Source organism: Mycetomoellerius zeteki, unplaced genomic scaffold (assembly GCF_001594055.1).
Source record: "Mycetomoellerius zeteki isolate Tzet28-1 unplaced genomic scaffold, Tzet1.0 scaffold167, whole genome shotgun sequence".
In the NCBI taxonomy this organism is placed as follows: Eukaryota; Metazoa; Arthropoda; class Insecta; order Hymenoptera; family Formicidae; genus Mycetomoellerius; species Mycetomoellerius zeteki.
The window spans coordinates 524,097-546,629 of record NW_017256623.1 but is presented as its reverse complement, the minus strand read 5'-3'; the positions used below and the strand labels follow the sequence as shown (position 1 = coordinate 546,629).

Genomic DNA, 22,533 nt, shown 5'->3' with positions numbered 1-22,533 from the left:
GAACATTATTCTGCAGAAGTTGAGCAGACAAAAGAACGTGTCGTAATCGATCGCGGCTATCTGCTCGGCGGGTGCTATCACAATGTAGAAGATGAGGAGCCGATAGGGCGACAGGCACACGAAGAAGCTTACGACTACCGTCAGCAGCATGTACACCACCTGTCTCCTGGCTCGGCTATGATACGTGTCGTTGGTGCCGCCAGACGTCGTCGACGAGTCGCGGATCAAGTGACTCACAATAAATGAATACAATACTACGAGAATCACAAATGGCGCGACGAAGAAGAGCAACACCAGCAGCAGGAAAAACGTCACGCTGGCGACAGTGTCGGCCTGCGTTAAACACACCGGCACGCGATTCACCTGATTCGCCACTTGATGATCTCTTCCGACGTTAGCAACGATATCGTGTGCAATGCCGTGACTTGTCATCTTCATTTCGCGATACTGCGATACCCAGATCATCGGACTGCAATCAACCGGAAAAGAAAAAACGAAAACGTACTTTACTTCATCTCATATTCGTTCCTCAGCGACGGAACTGCGATTTTAGCGAAACCGATTCGCGGTAGTAAGCAGACAGAAGAAGGAGGCAGAAGCGGAGTTTATTTAATATTTGATTGCTTAACAGTTCAATAATTCAAGGACAGCTCAGAGTGGAAATGCTCTTCGCGGGGATAAATTGAGAACACGTCGTAGGCTGATGAGATAAAGATAGATTGCAGTTTTGTGTGATACACACACACACACACAGTGATGATACATCGTATGCCTACAAAGTCACGATGTACTTAAGTAGCTTCCCTAAAGTCATTTAATCAGGTCGTAACTTAATAAAGATAGATGACAAAGCTTCGTGAACTACTGTTCGTCTTGTTAATCAAATAATAAATTTATAGGAAGTAATAATATCTTATAAACGATTCTATCGTGTGAATTCATACAAATGACATCCATTTTTAGGCATCAACCTAGTAAGTCATAAAAGAGAATTAATTCCACATTAAATAAATGCATAAAAAAAGAAAATATATATTTAAACTTTAAACTTATCTTAGATTAGATTTAAACTTTAAATGTTTTGAATATCAATATATTAATGTAACTTTGTTTTCAAAGCAGCTATGAAAATAATTGCGAATTTTTATCTCATGAATTGGATTTAAATCTGAAATATCTAGAAAATTTTTTTATCGGTATCAATGTAGTGTTATTTAAACAACTATCAATGTAATAAAATTTAACTCTTCAACAATTTTAATAGTATATCATAATTTATCTTTATCGGTTTTTTATCTATATTTTCTCACTTTTCTTATCACAAATGGCGAACGCTCGTGCGTGTAGTCTATATGTCATGTAAATTATATAATGTAAATATTCAAAGTAGAAGTGGATTCGCAAAAGCTAAATTCAATACTCGTACAATTGAAAAATATACCTTTTTGAATAGATACTTCTATATGTCATTCTGATAAAGTTACTGCAGCATGAACTGCATTATGGTATGTATATATAAAAAAAAGAATATTCCTACGCGAGAACAATGCTTCGTTTCGCGTCAATATAAAGTATATCATTGCATAGAGAAATCCAAATTATAATAAAAAATTATTGCTAAATTTTATATTATAATCTAAATTTTATTTCTACAAAATTTATTCTATTGCAGATTATATTGAAAAGGAATACATTTATATTTTTAATTTGCAAATATATTCCACTTAAAAGTTAAAAAATTTGTAATATTTATGCAAACAATTTCTTCCTGATTTAATTTTTTTTTGTAAAATTATAAAATAAGTGTTAGAAAAGTTATTGTCCTTTATCGCGCTTTATGAAAACAAGTGAAGGAGAATAGCAAGTGTCTCTGTACGACCGTTTTCCCACGCCGTGAAACAGAATATAATGCTTTTTTTCTTGTTCTGCTACTTTATACGAGCACTTTATACGAGACCGAATTCGATTCGCGCGTGATATAATAGAATATCGAGTTTCCTTAAATGCCTGGTGAAATGTAATTTCGATAATTGCGTGCTATCATTTATCTCGACGCGCTTTCGCATTTGCGTAAATACTGATGATTTTTTTTAACCTTTCAATAGAAAATGTAATGATAACGTTATACGGATACTTGAACAAATTCTTTTTAATTGTTTATTTAAATGTACAATTAAGAATATCTTTGTTATAATTTGAAATAGATTATAAGGAGATCAAATTTGCATTTTAAAACATCAAAAATTATTTTCGTTTAAACCATAACAGAATGCTATAGCTCTTTAAATAACTCTTTATCATATTCTAAACAAAATATTTGTTAAATAATAATGTATATAAATTATTAAAAATCAATGAATAACATTAAATCAGTAACTAAATAAATGGAGAAAAAACAATATACAAATATTTTGTATTACATATTCTCTTGTATAATTGTATACATTACCTACATGATAAAAATGATCTAAAATTCAACGGTGACATATATATTAACGTTGATGTGAGTTTAATTATTAAACGAGCTCAGATCTGGAATTCTAACAATCAATCGTCAAGACACTAACTTATGAACCGAGAACGAGAAATCAGGGAATCTTGATCGGAACAGTTATATGTCATTCTGTCGCAATGCTGTTGCTGGATTATACTGTCTCCCATAAGATCGAGAAACTCATTTCAGAGTAAGTTACCGTATTGTGCATTGTAGTTCATGTTCAATGACACAAAATATTCCGCTATGAATTTTGACTTTTCATATCCTAACAGTAAGAATATTTGCCTATTATATTGAGCCGTTACAAATTAATTGTTTAAAGTTCTCGATTAGCATACAGAAATAGTTTTTCAAGCATAATATAAACTTCAAAGAATATATTTTACGAATTTATTGCGAATATACAGATGACAAACGTATAAAAGAAAGATTAAAGTTAGGTGGAAAAAATATAACGAAAAAAATATGTAATATAAATATTTATATAAAGCTGATTTGCTCACAAAATTGCAAATTGTGAATATAATTTAAAAGAGAAAAGTGTATCTCTATTTGGATTTCTCTTCATATGTATATAATTTTACATTTTTAGAATGTTTCAAACTAAACTGTAACAACCTAACTCTATTCTATTGTACAATTTTTAGTATCTATATGTATATATAATATATATGTATGTAAAATGGTCTAAAATTTGTGATCTTAAGTTTAATAATAACAACTAATAGTAAATTTAATGTTACAATGAATTTTTTCAGAATAAATTCAATCACCTGTACTGCTCCATGAAATTATCTAAAAAAGTGTAAAAGCGGGCTTTTTTGATTAACGAAACATGACATTTACTCCAATAAATAATATAATATTATTTAGAGAAACACATACATTGTATTAAATATTAAATGATAACATCAGTATTGCGTTTTAACGTATCTTATCGAAATGTTTATATCATGTTTTTACAGTAATATAATTTTATATATTTTGTATATCATATATACATATATATATTGCGGAATATTACAAGAAACCGAATAAGAAATGTTCAAGCGCAAATAATTTATGAGTTATAAGTTACTTAAAAAAAGAAATTTCTTGCATGCTAAGAAATAAAAATAATTAAAGTTTTATTTAAAATTATATTCAACTTTTACTGTAAAAGAATTTTAATTTGAAACTCAACTTTTAATGGCAGACTATTTTTAAATTATTTTTGCATAAAGATCTTTCGAAGCTGTAAAAGTATTTCTGAACTCTTTTGGTATATAAGTGGAAGCGAAAATAACCGCGGATTTAACACGAATTTTTATGGGTTTACAATAAGCTCCGACTTTAATTTGCAATTTTATTACTTATTGCTCACTGCAGCGGTATGCATAAAAAAATAACAGAACTTCGTAAACTCGTTTATTTTATTTCACGGAAAAATTGCACATGCAAAAACAATGCTTTAAGCTTCCATCACAGAATGATATTATATCAAGCACCCTTCGCAGGTTGAACTCGAAAATTAACAAGACAAACAATTCATTTATTTCGATCTCATTTTACATAATTGCCACAATAGTGACAGTATTAGAAATATTAATACTCTCTCCATTTACTACATATTTTAGCTGATGCACTTTTAATCCCTATGATTCATTAGTTTCCTATAAGATCTTTTTTACGACCAACTGCTGCCAACCGAAGGTTATTCTTTTTGAGCAATATCGTGTTGCAACGATTCCAAAATTATAATTCAAAAACTGCTTCTAGTTAAGAAGCATGTACTTTTCAATGGTTCACGCGTCTGTATCGCGATGTCTCTCTCGATTTAATACGGTTACCAGCTTTTCTTAAGCATTTTGAATCAAGTCGTTTAAATCCTTTTGTAAGCTACAAGACTTCGGATATACTAGCCTGGATGATACTACTTCAATTTCCTAATTCTCACAATCAGTATTTCCACGACCGAATTCAGAACCTAAATTTTAGAAATAGAAGATGGAAAAGTTTATTTTGCTAATACATCTCTTTATTCAAGGAAAAGAAACATTTGATTTATAATGTATAACATCTATTCGTTTTTTAAATTAGTAAAAACAAAGGATTCTTAGTATCGAATAATAACAAAAGGAAAGTAAAAGGCATGTTAAGTGAAATGAGAGTGAACATGAAAGTAAGAGTCAGTTACAAGAATTTTAACATATGAAAAATAGAATGTTTAATAAGTTACAAACCATAATTGTATATAAGCTTAATACTCATTACATATAAGCTAAACTCGATAACATAATATTATTAATATTTACTTTCTTTATATTATTATTCGCTTTTTAAATTAATCTCTCAGATAATGTAGAATTTTCGAAAATAAAAATAACTCTCCGAAGTATCTTAAAAGTATATACATTTATACAATCTGTGTTATACAATGACCCAATCTTGTTACGAACAAAAAAGAGTTAACGCATATTTTACAATCTTTGTTCTGTGACAAAGTAAGCATACCTCATGCTATTTCATATAAAATGTAGAGAGAGACGAATACGATGAGAAAGGCAAATCGTCTTTGAACTTGATACGTTAGTTTCGGTTTCGTGTAACACAATTTGTAACATAGTTAGTCAAATACTTCTTGTTTTGCTATCAAAACTCCGAATGTCAAAAGCGCATAAGACGTATTCAAAAGGAATACCACGCGTAAATTGCTGTTTCACTTTGATGTAATTAGTACTAATTGCACACAATGTATCCTCGCAAGGTACATTGCGATTAAGATATATTTTTTTAAGATTGGTGCCGATTAGAAGTAATGTGAAAAACAAAACGATTCCTAGATTTAATTCTTTTATCACACCATATCAATTGTTAATTTACTAATATATATTAATTTATTATATACATATATCTACTCCACTCTACACATTTTATTTCATATTATGTCAGATTATGTACATATATGTACATATATGTACATTGTATAATACAAAAAAGAATAAAAATTACAATATAAAATAATAATTTCAAAAATTAATAAACTAATGGATAATACATTTACACAATAAATTTAGACATTTATTTATTCCTAATTATGTGGGCAGGATATTATAAAACTATATATTAATTTAATTTTTTTTAAAACGATAAAGTTTTATAATTTTCAAGTAATTAGTGGAAAAAAACTCCTGGCCAATTGAGCTTCATAAAATTGTTCTTCAATTAATTTCAAACCGAAAAAAATGTCCGAATTGTCCAAAGTAGCCACGGCTAAATGTCTGATAGTCTAAAAATAACTTTATAATGGAGAGAATGAAAGGAGCAATAAAATTTTAAATAAACACAACTCTCAATTCTCTTTCTCTCCTTTTCTCTTCATTCACGTTTTAATTCTTTGGAACGTTTAAGATACAATTTTAGTAATATCAAGATGTTTGTTCGAAGCACAGTTCTCTGTTATAAGCGGTTGTAAACTTGGATCTTTGTATTTGATGACTGAAAGACGTCGAGCTACATGTAACGCGTACATAACATACACAGATTCCTACGAGAACTGGTTTACAGGCGATATCACTTTTATGACGTGTATGCGCGTCCTACCACAACGTGTAATATCGGGGTGAAACGTGAGAGTGGCATATAGATTAGTTGGACTTTATGAAGTAAAAATCGATTCGAAACCATATATTTTCTTTCGGGCGATCATATTTATCGCATATGAGCTGAAAATCGAATATACCTATTCTCTTTTAGGTATCCTTCCATCGGATTTTTTGAAAAAAAGAAAAAATAAATTCGCGGTTATTTTTAAAAATTCATTCTATATTGTAAGTAAATTAATTTGTGTGTGCAAGTTTAATATTTGAAACATATCTCTGCACCATTTTAAACTTATATTTCCTATTAAATTATATTTTATATGTTGTTTTTAATTCGAGCTTCTTAAAAAGAAAATTTTGAAACTTTTTGAGTAAAAAAATTCATTTTAAAAGAATCATAATTAAACTTTTTAAAAATTACAAAGAATTACAAAGAAAAGATACGTTAAAAAAATTTGTAAAACAATTATACCGACGTAGAAATTTTAATTATTGTGTTTTAAAAAAGTAACTTTAGTTATTAATTTTGTGTTTATTATTTAATAATATAGTAATTTGTAACAAATATTTAAATTTTCTGTTCTAGAAGATAAGAAATTCGAGCCCTTGAACGCTGTTTCTATTAAGTACAAAAGATTACACATCGGTCACCTCCAAGTAAGAATCGTGGTAAGGAAATTTTCGCTTTAAATATTATCGCGAACATATGCTCAAGACATGCATTATGCAAGACACGTGTTCGAATAACAATATATGTCGTTTACACATTTTCATAAGGAATGTTTATACGTGATATTTTCCTTATGCACGGCAGTCTACAATCTTACGAAAGTGTGGACATGTATCTGCTTTCATCACGGGGCATTTCGGCATAAGAGAAAAATGTGCTTGCCTGGTGTTTATCGAGCAAAAACCATGCTTGCACATGTCTTTCTTTTTTTTCTTGTCTGACTTTTGGTTAAAGTGCATTCCGTGAGAAAGCACGTGACTTGTATGCAATCGATATCACTAAACCGATGGTTTCAAAACTGTATTTTGTTACAGAAAATTATATGAAATTTTTTACTAGCACATAGATATTGTCATCTATCGAGAATATATTCATCTAACAGTCATGTGAGTTTAAAATTGTTATTATTTTGTAAATATCAAAATTAAATTAATTTCATAGTTAAATATTTATTTAAAATTAGGTGTGCACTTTTTTCAAAGTTAATTAATATAAAATTAAAAAATATATATACGAAAATAATTACGAAAGATAAATACAAAAATAATAAAATCTTGTTAACTATCGGCATTTCTGACGTTTAAAAATCTTTAATTATCAAAACCAACAAGAAGCTACTTCTTCAAGATATAATACAGTTTTCAAGGAATACGTGGAGATCTTAAATCTTGTTTTCATCAGATATAAGATTAACGAGATCTTAAGTCGTACGTCTTCTTAACGTTAAATACGAATTATTCATTTATAATTATTTATTTCTAATACATATTAGTTATTTTCATATTCGGGAAAGGAATAATAATCGCATGCATTTTACGCAAAGGATATCAAGCGACATTTTTTGGGAAATTGCGATGAGGATACAATCGTACACTTGCAGATATTGGCGAGTTCGTTCATTCATAGCGCTTTAAATGCGTTGATCCGAGATAAATGTCTGCCAGCGAGCAAGGGTCCAATACGTTTCTGCTCTACTGATTTTTTTTTTTATGATAACGATATCGTCCCCTCGATTTTTCCCGACTTGCTGGAGTATTGGCATCTCGATAAGTCCGGAACTTGATTTTCACAACATGTCTGGTACATTAGACTTTAATACTTTTTTATCAAAAGTCCCATACTCCAATACTTCAATAGTTTAGATCTAAACTATTGAGGTATTGGAGCATGAGACTTTTGATGAGCGATATCATAAAATCGTGACTCTTGGTGCAATATTCTCGTATATATGTTTATGTCATTGCTGTTACATCAGCAATTCTTGTATGCAATACCTCTATATCAACTTGCCTATGTGAATATGCACGCATCTTGTATCTCGGAGTAAAGAGATTTAATTACATTGCTCGAATATCTTTGTGCTTGTACAATCCAGCGAACTCTACGAGAAATTTCTAACATTTATAGAACCACGAAGTTTCTGCACATGTAGAATGCAAACGAAATGTTGTTTTGCATGACATCGCTCGTTAACCACTATTGAGAACGAGCATCCCATGGCAAATTGCGATCCCTTGATGGTATCGAAACATTTCATTTAAGCTATTCATAATTCTTCAACTAGAAGTTATAAATACAGCAAACTAAGATATCTTAGAATAGCAGAAATCTCTGTTTTTCAGACTGAAGTTTAAACAAAATATAAAATATAATAAAATAAATTATATATAAAATTATAAATTACATCATCTCATTAAAGAATTACATCACTTCATTATTTGCCAAAAATTCGTCGAAAAAATGTCATCTTACAAATATTGAAATAATGCGTTAACAAGACATTCCTATCTCTGTAATGATTAACGACAATTATCACTTAAGAATTTACTTAAATGTTCGTACACAAAATAAAATACTACAAATATTATAACATTTACATTTACAAATAAAAACACTTACTACAATTGTACTTAGATATTTACACAAATATTTAATGTTAAAAAGCAATACATTTATTAGGATTTATATTTTTGAATTTTTCCGAACTGCACCGCGTGTTGAGAAACAAATATAACTTAGCTCAAATTTGAAGAATTAATAGACTCTCTAAAACTAATTCTCTTTTCTTGCAAGACAGGGTCAGCTGTTTGTTGAATCAACGTCTCTTATCATTAAGACATATACAACTGCGCGGAACGAATATGACAAATCTCTGTAATTCATCGTTAAGCTAAACTGATATAAGCTAAATCCTGCTTTTCCGTTTTCTGTGCGCGTTTAATATAGTAAAATTGAAATAAATATCTAATATAATTTTATGCGTCTATTTAAATAATTCGAAATTATAGATTATTTGTACTATGTCTAAATAATTCAAAACTGAATTTTAAAATGGTAATATAAAATTAAATAACGTGTTACAAAGAAAAGGGAAAATTGGTGATTTCTGTTTGCAATAAGTATATTTTAAATTATCTTTAAGTTGTCTAAATTGTCCTAACCGTTGAATCTTCGAACGATCAATCAAGTAGATCAATTGTTTGTTCTGTACTAAATGTACGAAATGCTTGAACTTGAATTGCGAGCTTGAAACGTTCGAGCTATTTGAACAATTTGAGCAACTTCCTTAAATCTAAATTTCGTAAATCTTTAGACATATTTGTACATATTTGTTATACAGAAGATAGATATTTAAATACGAAAAATTGCCAAAGAAGTCATAAAATATAAAAATATTAAAAGCAACTTAATTTTACGAAGCTATTTTAAAACTAAAAATACATTAAATAGATTCAAATGAAACAATAAAGTTAAGAGAATATCTTGTTACACAGCTCGACACAGACGACACATGTATTCTTGATGAATACTGCTTGTCTAACCTTCACGCATGCAATTACATAATTAGCAGCTTTATAGAAATTAAAGAAAATACGTGTACGTAAGCGCCATGTCATGTATTTATGCTATGAAAATATATCATTGTCAAAATGAAGTTTCCATACATTTCTGCTACACGTGTAATACGAACATTTTTGTTTGTGATTCGTATTACACGTGTAGCAGATATTCTAGAACTTCTAAATATTCTCGACTTTTATTTTAATGACAAATTCTATAACTACTGTATAGTCATACTTTATAATTTTTTATTAAAACTTAAAGCATTAAATAATAATAAAAATGATTTTAAAATTTTTGATTAAATATTACAATTCATGAACGATAAATCTTGCATAATTTTCTCATAAAAGATTACTGTAAACTATTAAACATTTTTCGAGAAATGCAAAGAATATGATTTAAAAAATGCACAATTTTTAAATAAGTTTCATCTTTTTCTTCAATACTTAACTTATCGAAATTATTTTTCAGCCGTTACAGCTTGGATTATGTTCATCTAAATTGGATTTTAATTAAAATTAAATAGAGTGATTTTTACTCATGTTTTGAAACAGTCTGTAGAAGTTAATAAGGCGGTGGTTTCGTATAACGGTCACGTGAAGATGACGTAAAGCGAGACATGAAGACAGTGAAAAAAATGTGTCATGCAACAAGAGAAAAAATAAGGAAAAGAACAAGTAAAGAAAGACAACGACAGAGCATTATTAAAGCAAATTACAGATTTTTCAGTGTTTTGTATCACCTTGTACACAGCGCCGCTGTCACCCACGCCATGAAACAAAGAAAGGTTGCCCTTGCCTTTGTGCATACATATCTATATAACATAAAAGTTCAATCGAATTAAATCTAGGGCTCTCTATTATACGTTTAAACGAAAATACGTTTACACGTATAATTAGTATATCCGTTTATTAGAAACGTTTTTCCGAATATACGTGTAATTAACTATTATACGTTTAAACGAAAACACGTTTACATGTATAATTAGCTAATTAAACGTGCTAATTAAACGTATAAACGTTTACCTTCAAGTAAACGTTTTTTTGAAAGCGAATATAAACGGATAAACGCGTTTTACGTTTACACATATCTTCGAAAAACGGAATAAAATTAGAGTCCTAATTAAATCAGATAAGTCTAACTCCTTATTGTTTACTCTCTTTTATTTACTCTCTAATTATTATTACATATTATTATATAACTAATTATTGGCAGCTTTCTGCGATAATTCTAGGCGCAGTGTTGTAAAAGCTATGCTGTACTTACCCGGCTCTTAAGGGTTCGCAGATTGCGTAATACCGTTCGAAGCTGATGGCTAAAATAGTGAGAACCGAAGCATGAGCCACTGTTAATTCCACGAATGGAACAGCCTTACCTGTAACAGTTTTTATATTAGGTAATCTAAAACCTAAAAAAATATTGTATATCTTTTTCATTATTTGCTGAAGTAAAACAAACTTTTGTAAGTGCATGATAAACAATATGCTTCCATTATAATAATAAAATAAAATTGGACATTGCTTTTTTAAGCAATATAAAATAACAAAATAGTTAAATAAAAATGTTCATAAAAGTTTTATTTAAATTCGTTCTTTTTCAACTTGTTTCACTTTCTGTTTGTTAACGAAAGTAGAACGTGATCATAAAGATAACATACGAAACGACGTCAGAAACTAGCAAGTTACTGTGATATTTTATTTCAAAAGTCAGAACACAGAATCAAATTTGCCTTAACAACAAAGTTCACGCTTTAAAGTTATAATATTGATCGAGTTTATTTTTTATACAAATACCTTATTAATAATATATGTAAAAAATAATTATAAATAGTAACATAAAAATATCTCAAAGAAATAAAAACTTAATTGCCAGATCACATCATTTGATGATAAATAATTAAAATGAAGTTTTAATATTAAGTGCATTCGTAATTAATTCCGATTAAATTTTGAAATTAAGCACTTCAATAATTAAGAAATTAACTCTTTTTAAAAATGACGTAACGCGTGCATTAATTGAATATTAAATCAAGTAATACAGTGATATTTTATTAAAAAGTTAAAAAACTCATTTGATATCGGTCGATGCATTGCATCGTTGAGAACATTGGAGAGACAATTTCTCCAAGACTCTTTTTCACATGCAAGACAAAAAACAATGTTTTTGTGGATGCGTGATTTATAATTCTCAAAAGAGATTTCGCTCGAGAGAGAGAAAACAAGGTACCGCAATAAACTGCCATGGCACGTTGGACACTATCATTCTTCGACCGCACACCGATTCCTTTATTTATCCAGTGACCACCTGCTTGAGCAATAGAATCGTTTGTCATGTTGACATTTTTTCTCAAGATAAAATGACAAACCCATTCATTTTTTCCGGACGATTTCGGCTTCCTAACGCAGATATAAAATCTTCGAATCTTCAATTATTTCGACCATACGCGAACACTACTGTTTTTAGAATGTTCTATTATTTGAACAAAATTTTACATAATTTCTCATTCCTGATTGAAACAAGAAGATTTCATGCCATCTTCTTGAAAATGTGCCTCACTTTGAGACATTTCTGATATTAAATTTGAAAAGTTTAGACGAATTTTGAGGTGAAACTAATGCGATTCAGAAACTCGTCAACAAATTTATTCACAGAGATAATTAATTTTGTAAATCTCTATTATTCTACCAAAAATTAAGTTAGGTGAGTTGGTTGAAAAAACGCGATTAATCGGGAAAGAAACTGTTCTGTTACCTCCAGAAATTCAGGATGAATATTTCACGACGAATTTCTGATAATATTTAAATAATGCATATTTTACTAAATTTTCAAGGAAAATCAACAGATTGTATATATCTGCTTAACGCATGTTGTTTTTTGAGAGTGCGAATTTGGGCTTTAATTCGCAAATAAACCACATGTTAATTTTAATTTTTGACATTTATAAACTAAATCGGCTGTACAGACCATCATTAATAAACATGTGGCGAACATATTGGTGTTACATTTAACATAATAAATATTACATATGAAATATATTATAAGCTTCCACTTCAATTATAAAAATACTTATAAAATTATCGACACACAAATAAATATGTCTATTAGAGAAAAAAACAAATAGATAAATTCTGTGTTAATAAAGAAAACACGGAACTCTCTCTTTCACAAGAAAAATATTAAGGAGACTGTTATAGCCTATAGTCGATATTCATAATCGATTCTTATATTTGACCGTCTTAAGTACAGTGATGTCATGAACTACTCACAGAGTATTAGAATCTAAGATAGTCTGGAAATATAAGTTTTTGTTAAAGCCAAATGAGAGTAAAAGAAAAAACTAATATATTAAGTTATGTATAAAAAACTATTAACAATTTTATCTGTTTACTTTTATGACAGTAAGTTTTTTGATAGAAAATAATTTTTACATATTAGCTTTCAAGATGCAGAAATACAAAATGCACGGATTAAAATAATTACAAACTAAGATGTAGCATTAAATTTCAAAAATTCTTATTTGTTTATTTTTTAAAACAATTATATCTTTAACTTGCGTTCATTATTTTAATGCAATGTTGAATAAATTATCAAATATAAAGAGAGCACAATAAAAAAAAGGAAAAGAGAGAAAGAATGTTCTATTTTTAATATTTCATATAAAAATGAATAAATTTTCATTCAAACAGAAATTGTCTTTTATTACTTATTTTTTTAATATTCTACTGGCAAATAGAGAATCGGATATGAGAGAGATGCTGAAGAGATTTAGGAGGTTCCTACAGAGAAAAGGACTGAAACTGAGCCCGGAGGAATCGAAAATAATGATATTCGAGAAAGGTAGAGGTAGAACAAAAAAGAGAGAGTGGAAATGGAGAGAAGAGGAAATAGAAGAAGTTAAAGAAATTAAGTATCTAGGATATACTCTACTGAAAAATGGAGGGACAAAGAAACATATAAAAGAAAGGATAAAGAAGGCAACAGTGGCAATGAAGAGGACATGGAGCATTGGAGAAAGAATATTCAAAGACAATTTCGAAAAAAGAATGAAGATGTTCAATTCTTTGGTGGAAAGCATAGCCCTGTATGGCGCGGAGGTGGGGCTGGCAGGACGGCAAAGGACTAGAGACAATGAAAAGGATAGATAAGGCAAGAAAGGAAGTAGAAGAGAGGAAAAGAACAAACAAGAATGAGGACTTAGCCTAGATGGCTACATCGATCAGATTAGAAAGCAATTACTGCCAAAGTACAGTTTCCGGAGTAGTTCTAAGCAATGTTATTCGTTTTTATTATCGATGTCATAGTTATACTGATAGTTATATTGAGATTTGTTTCAGAGCAGTATTTTTATATACAATCATAAAGTACCAAAAGATACAAGTAGTTACAGATATGTATTGAATATATAAGAAATGTTAAATATGTGCGGTATGTTTTTAGTCTTTTTTTTTATGAATAGTGGGATATAATTTATATTATGTTATGGATATGGAGATGGATGTTTTAAGGTTTATACTTATATAATATATGGATGTGGCAGAGCGAGATATGGATAGAGGTATGATGTATGTACAAAGGATGTGGATATATGGACAAAGTGTATTAAATTAACAACAAATGTAAACCGGAAGCCATCCTAAGGCAAGGATTAAGAATAAATAAAATAATAATAATAATAAATATTAAACTATTTTTTATTCCAAATAAAATATTTATTATTCATTACTTTTTTTGTAAAGCTCAATTTTGACATGAGTTGATATTGAGTCATTGAAATTAAAACATAATTAAGTATGTAGTTAAAGAAATACGCTTATTCTTTTATTGTGTTTTTTTTAAATGTTTCGTGGCTTACAAAGGGACATTCCAGACAAATTGCTCTAACTTCTCCGCCTTCATAGGAGGGCAATTGAACAGGAGAGCGGTTATTTTTCTTCGGAAAGCTTCGGGGAACGCTCGATCCATCTTGTGGTAATTTAGACTAGCTCTATAATAAAGATATGTTGGCATTTCCTTTTCAAAGCAAAAATGGACCCTTCGAACTTTCTGTCTCGAGCTGATCATGTGTGGCAACATGATCTAGCAATTAAGTCCTTTTTCTTTCTGTTACGAAATACGATAAAATGCGCATTAATTTTTATTTATTTAATATTTGTCTTATAATAAATTTAATTCTGTTACATATTAATATTATAATTAATATTTATTTAATAAGTGTGTTTAATATATGTATTTCTTCACCTAATCGTAAAATCAAATAAGGAAAATAATTTCAAGTATCTTATATATTAAACATTAAAACTAACAAAGATATAAAAACCAAGAAGATGTTGATTGAAATGACGTATCCATTATCTGTTATCTGATCGTTTTCCTTTAGAAACAACGTGTAGACGTTGCTTCAACTCTTATCTCCATTATTCACTTAAGCTCCATATAGCTTCTCTCTACTCTCCCGACTGTAAACCAGCATATAAGTTAAAACTACTAAGAAAAATTCTGACGATTTTCCAACTAAATATTTATCATATCGGTATCTCAATTAAAAAATTCTAAGAGTACTTCCGGTAATAAAAATATTGGTAAACGTGCCAAAAATTCTATCTTTAAAAAGATAATGTTAATTTTAATGAAATATTATATTCAAATTTAAATAAAATTTAAATTTATGATTATCACACAGACTATCTATTTATAAAACCACGCTCTTTAAAGTTTCTCTATTATAAATTCTATTATAAACAGTTATAAACAATAATTATAATAAAATGATGTTTTTCGATATAATAATAAAAGTAGTATTGATTTCAACATAATAGAACCTATGTATTCGCTAAAGAAATAGATACGGTATTCCCTTTAAATTTTCTGTGTATTAATAATTACCTTCATGTTGAAATGCAACGAGAAATAATAAATTACCCAGCAAATGCTAAATATTCTTGAAATATTCATAAAATGTTCCTAAAATCCCAAAACACATTCCAAGAATACTCTAAAATATTCCGAATATTTATGTAAAAGAAACATTCAAATGTCGATTGAAAATTTCATTTGTACATCGTTACATATTCCGAGAATGTTCCATATATATTCCATAAATATTTCGCAAAATTTTAATTTTTCCAAAAATTACAAATCAGGTCGTCTGTGAATGAGTTTTTAAATAATAATTATACTTTGAAAAACATATTTAATGTGCTTTCACCTTGGAGCCCAATTTTGGGGCTCACTTCACAGACGAAGTACTACGCTCCTTATATTTTCTCCTAGGTGATTCTTATAATATTTACGAGTAAATGCTCTTCGTTGCGGCCCTCTGTCGGCAGAGATGTGTACTGCTCGCTTGCTAGCGATTTTCATGAAATATACAAGGAGGATTCACACAATATTCTGAACATTTCATCGACATTTACACATTCTGTAACGATTCTTTTACTGTTCCGAAACATTCGGTACATTGGTGATACAAATCGAACTTTCTGTGAATATTTAGTGTTAGCTGGGTAATTTGCTTATTATAAATTAAAAAAATGTTTTAAATAAATTCCAATAATGATATTTAAAATATAATATATTATTATATATAATAATTCTCATATCATAAACACGTTTTAAATATGTTAAAATTAATAAAAGATTATAAAACATCAATTTCGTACGTTATGTTTATATTAAAACATCTATAAAACCATATTATGCAAGTATCAAATAAATTGCATATTATGCAAGTATTTAATTAAATTGCATTGTTATATATTCTTTGAATAATTTATTATAACAGATTCTTAATAAATAAGAATGATATTCTACAATTATAATTTTTCTCATTAAAATTAAATGTCTTACAAATTTGAATTTAATTTAATTAAATTTTATATAATCCACTTAATTATAACGACTTAAAAAAATTAATTAATGTAAAAAAGAAGTATTTAGAAAAAATTTGTTCATTGAAATCTTTTATTCGGCGTATCATATTAGAGACGATATTTATTAATATAGCTTAGAAGTTAAGAAAATTAATAAAAATTTTTCTATAATTATAAATTGTGAAAAAATAATATTTTCGCAAGACAAATCATCACATTCTAATTGATTTCATAAAGGACGGACGGAGAGTTTTATTATTTCCTGATCCTCTTATTTATCTTATTATAGTTTATTATAGAAAAGTTAAAGCTACTTACAGAAGGCAAGGTATTACGTGACGTTTATTTTAACCGGAAATGGTTTGCCTTTTTAGGTATCCATCTACGCGGAAGGTTATCTTCACAATCGATTATCTGTGGCGCCAGCTTTCATAATTCAACACATATGTTCTCGGTGATCGGTTCTTATCACCGTTGCAAGGATCTTGAGCTCTCCAGGGTGGCTTCCCGAGCGTAAAAAGCTATTTTAATACATCCTCAATCTTACGCCACAAATGCAAGACATTAGGTCGAATCTTTTTTTTATCTAAGATTCTTCTTTTAAATTCTAAGATATATAGTATGCTTATAGTAAACAAAATAAATGATTACGAACAAACATGAAAGACTTGGATATGAAGAAAACGAAGGAAAAATCAGTTCTACTCGTAACATCTCATCATAGAATGAGATAGCAATGAGTAATTGGACAAGATGATGCCTCCCTGTAGACCTTAAGCAATTCATATCTGATATGAAGATGCAGAGTATCATAAGGAGATCTTCAGTTCGTTAAAACACAAATTACAGAATTCACTTTAACTCGCAATTTTCCGCTACCCAATTGGATCTCAAAGTCTTAATATCGTATTGACAGATTTATAATTATAATAATTAAAAGCAACTGAACTGTTCTTTATTTAATTTAAAAAAAAACACTATAAAATTACGTAATTCAAGAGATTTGGTTAGAATATTTTAGAATAAACAAATCACTTTTTGTATTAAAAAAATTTATTTCTGATCCATCAAATGGTCATCATCAATCATTTAAATTTAAAATAGCAGATAAAAAATGACTAAAAAAGTGTCGGACATATATATAGATATAAGAGAATAATTCGTTTATTTTTAATATAGAAAATATAAATCTATTGCATCTTCGTGAAGTAATTAATATTACATCTCTAAATAATTAATATTGGAATATATTTATAGCTATATTATTAATTACGTTGTCTCGTTCCTTTGCCGAATCTTTTTTATTTCCTCGTCTCATTTGTAAGATATTATTTGCAAGCTTAGAATCATATAGCTTCGCATCATCTCTTACGTCTCATGAAAAAGTTGATATTTATCATTTTGCGCAGGAAGACTTCTCTTTTTTCCGCAAATGGATCTCGTCACAGATTGATTAGAGGAACAAATTAAATGAATCAGCACATTTATTATCATCTTATCATATACAGAATAGGCCATTTGAGCTTTTATACTACTTTTATACTTTTATACCGTCTTTTATGTCGTGAAGAAAAAATCACAGTCCTTGAAAATATTCTATGATCTTCATAAATAGAAAAAAGTGACTAATAACATTTTATTAGATGGCGTGAATATACATTGTATTTTATATAGTATATTTACGAATTATATATTAGTTCATCGATTTTAAAGAAATTGTTTCTAAATTGATCAAAATTCATAGACTATAGATTTGAAATATTACGCAAATAATAAAAATTTACTTGTAAATTATCGTGTCTTCAACATAGAAAAAATATTAACTTACATTAGATGTTTAATTAAAACCTAAATCAAAATTTTGCTGTGGACAAATAAAAATAATAACACCTTCTTATTATACAATAATAATTATATATCAAAAACATTTATACAAGATAGAACAGCTATAACACGGAAAGAAACAAAAGCTATAGAGAAAAATTATTTTAATCGAAAAAGAGACGCAAATCGAAGGAATGCGAATAAACGCGAAAAGCAATGAAAGACCGAGGGCTCGCTTTCGTCTGGGCGAATCTGTCTACGTCTCTCAGACCGAAAGAATCCCATAGGGCCTACCTCCTAGTCACCGGCGCCTTTCCTATTGTATTTCCTGTCACGAAGGTTAAAGAGAGAATTGGATGGAGTACCGGTAGGACAAGAAGAGGTGTTATACGGGACGTAGCATTAAATGCTTCGACGCGGTACAGGCTAAGAGCAACGGTAATTCATAGCGGGGGGTAGAAGTTCACCTACTCATTTCAGCCCCGTAGGTTATCGTTGAGCCTGTCCAACATTGCGGTATTGTCGCGCACGATGTACGTACCACTCTCTTCCACCTTGCCCTAGCCTTGCCCCAGCGATATAGCGTTTCCTTCAAGGACGCGAGCTAAGAGGATCATGCTTGACCGTTCATTAAATCACATGCAATTGATAAATGAGAAGGCCACAATTTTTTTTCTAATCAAAGTGTGTGTGCTAACGTAAATATTTTTAACTAATAGATGCAGTCATATTCTGAATTAAATTTTGTGAAAGAAATGATATACCAAATTACATGTAACCTATATCTGAAATACAATGTTATACTACAATACAATATGTTATATTGTTGAGTGGGAAATTATAACTAACAAATACATGTAACTCAGTGTTTGCAGGGAACATTCAGCCCCAATTTTTTTAAAAATTTTCAAATAACATTGAAAAATGTATATTTCAAAATAATGAAATGTCCTAGAGTGGAATAAGATTCGGAATACAATGCAAAATGCAACTTCAGGAATTAAAATCGCCTAACTTCCAACATCTTGTGAGCTTGATGAAAAACAAATGAAAAGCAATATATTTTGCAAAGAAATGAAGAAATTGGACTACTCAGTTATCTCTTCTATAACTGAATGGAATACAGTAGTTTCACATAAAGTAGTATATGTCCTAACAGAAAAATATCGCAAATACTTGCGCGAAAATCACTATTATGCAATCAATGCTCACCTTTTACATAGTAACTTTTCTCGTTAACTTCATATCGATTTTACTAGAAAAGTTAAAATTAAGAAACTTTATAATATGAAGTTATGAACACTCTGTATCTTGCATATTGAGTTTAAATTTGTAAAATAATTTTTCATAAATTTACATAAAATGTATAGTTAGCTATATCAAAACTAGTATGATGAAAAATGACTTTGTCTCGAATTTGTTTATTTTGTGAGATAAATTGTTTGTGTTTTACCTGTAAATTTTAAAAATATACTTTTGTAAATTAATATTTTTATGAATTTTTAATATATATATATAATTGTATAAATTAAAAAAAATTTTTCATGAAGTTTTATTGTAGCGGCGTGAAAGAATAATCGAATTACATTATTTATGGTTTTTTTTAAATTTTAATACGTTTGCAATAATAAAACATTCAAAGGAGAAGTAAGTCTTTGAGGAAAATATCTTTCTCTAAAGTATCAGATTCGAGTTTCTTTCTCAAGATGCTCATTGTCCTATCGTGAGATATAATCATATCACTAATGTAATGGAAGAGAGCCTCCCTGACTTTCTTATATTCTTTCTATAAGAATTTTTCTCTGAAGCGTTCATCAGAAACTCGTCGAAACTTTCTATTCACAGAGATAGTTCTTCGAACTGTCTACTGAAGTAAGATATTATTTCGCGTCTATATTTAATTATCGATAAAATAACTTGATGAAATCTCACGCACATGTTAAGACGTATCTTTTTATTGAGTCTACCTAATAAAATAGTGTTAAATCAATTTTTATTGGCTGCGTTCAGCAAAGAAAGCAGCTTTGCACTTGTTGTAAAATTCTTCAATATGATTGGTTCATACATTTAGATCCATAAGGAATCAAAAGCAAAAACCAATCGTATTGAAGAATTTTGCAAATCTGCTATAGTCATTGTTACAGAATTAAGTTTGAATTTCTTCTGGGGTCGACAAACATTCATGGATTGCAATATGTTCTCTACAGGATGTATCTTAAATGATTCCAGTTTCTATTTTTGAATATTTTTCGTTTAAATTATTTTACGTTTAAATTTTACATTTAAATATTACTATACAATTTTTATGTATCTTTATATTAGAACATATAAAAAGTTTACTTTTAGATTCTCTTATATATAAGAAGTATAATAATAATATGGCATCAAAATAAATGATCCAATTTAATCATAAAGATTTATTCTCTGAATGCGGGAACAGTAATAAAATTTTTGTACAAATCTGGGAATGCATTGAGATGGAATTATTAGCATTTTGTGTGGGAGAAGGTTTGCTTTTGTGAGCGAATTATAATTATGTTCATTAGACATGTTATCTACGTGGGAAAAACACATGAGCTCCAACTTTTTCATCCAGATGGATTAAAATTATAGTTCTCATGCGCTTTTTGCTGCATAAAACTGTCCTGTTTTGTCTAAGACGTAAATATATTTAATTTGTAGAAGAATACTGATAATTTACAATCTCATATGATATTTGGACATTAATTTAATGTACATTAATAAATAAAACGCGATTTCCATAACGTTTAAATTACAGTTAAATGTTCAAATATTGTACATTATTGTGCACATTAGGGCCCTTTAATAATAATTTTGTAACACGTTTATTATGATAAATGAGGCCGTTATCACACGGATACGTTTCTATTAGTTATTCTCAATGTAATATATTTGAATTTCACACGCTATTTGGAAAATAAAAAAAAAATGTGCAAATATTTATGCATTTATATGTGCACTCTATGTTATATATTTGTTCTCTAATAATAATTAAAAGTTACATTCTTGACATCTTTTTATATCTTCTAATCTATAGGAATAATTTGTATCTTCTAATCTATATGAATAATTAAATGTTCTGTAATGAATCAGCTTATACATTTTCCCCGTGATGATGTTATAATAGAAATGTATCCGCGGTCTCATTTATCATAATAAACGGTGTTACAAAATTATTATGTTAAAGTGCCCTAATGTGCACAATAATGTACAATATTTGAACATTTAACTGTAACAAATCCTATCCTAACTTATTAACGAGTTGGCGATAACTATTAAAATGGTTCCATACAAGTTTTGTATGTCATTATAATTATTTTATGACAGTAGATTTATTGTGCAAAGTATGCTAAAATCTACTAACACAGATGTAATATTTCATTATATGATAAATATTATCAGATTATATATGTAGAATCTGATGTTCAACGTAATCAGACTTAAAACATATGGAAAGGATAATTCATCAAGGATTTCGTTAAATCTGCATTATAGTCTTGACAAATTAGAGTTTTCGAGTGATCGTTGTGTATAATATATCATATATCGTTATATATAATATAGTATACAACTTGTAACATGAAATCATCTAACTCTCTGTGTGCAATTAATACAACTGTATTATGGAACTTTTGCCGCGGGATTTGCTGCACAAACCGCAAAGTGACCTGCATACGTATAATATGTATAACCAAAGTTGACACACACACACACACACACATACACAATGAAAGTTTCACTGAAATATTGTCATAGCCAAATGTCACGTATCAAATCACATAATATATTATACTACTATTCTTAAAAAGAAATTCAATAATTTATACACAATAACAATAATCTTTCATTGAACAAAATTTTAGTTTTATTCTATTTTTTTAATATAAAAAAAACTTGTCAAAATAATTAATGACTGAAAATTGCTCATAATCTTCATATTTACAATAAAAAATATATTGTTTTATATATACGTTCATTTTATATGTATTTCGTATACATTTCTTATTATAAGCAGTGTTGATAAAAATCATGTTTTAAACATGTTTTAAACTGTTTAACACATGCTTAATCGATGTTTTTAACATGTTTTAAGCATGTTTTTTTTTATAATACTGTTCAAACCATGTATGAAACATTGAAAATATGTTTAAAAAAACATAATGTTTT

The 22,533-nt window shown here is 28.7% G+C and overlaps 1 protein-coding gene across 1 annotated transcript in view; it reads right to left on the bottom strand.

Moving 5' to 3' along the window:
* Nucleotides 1–22,533, bottom strand: part of ETHR (ecdysis triggering hormone receptor) — a 44,347-nt gene that overhangs the window by 2,681 nt on the left and 19,133 nt on the right. Inside the window, exons 4-5 of the mRNA XM_018445797.1 lie at nucleotides 10,919–11,027; nucleotides 10,395–10,466 (exon numbers count right to left, since the gene is read on the bottom strand). Of these exons, the coding sequence (XP_018301299.1) occupies nucleotides 10,395–10,466; nucleotides 10,919–11,027 (181 nt within the window). The remainder of the gene's footprint in view (nucleotides 1–10,394; nucleotides 10,467–10,918; nucleotides 11,028–22,533) is intronic.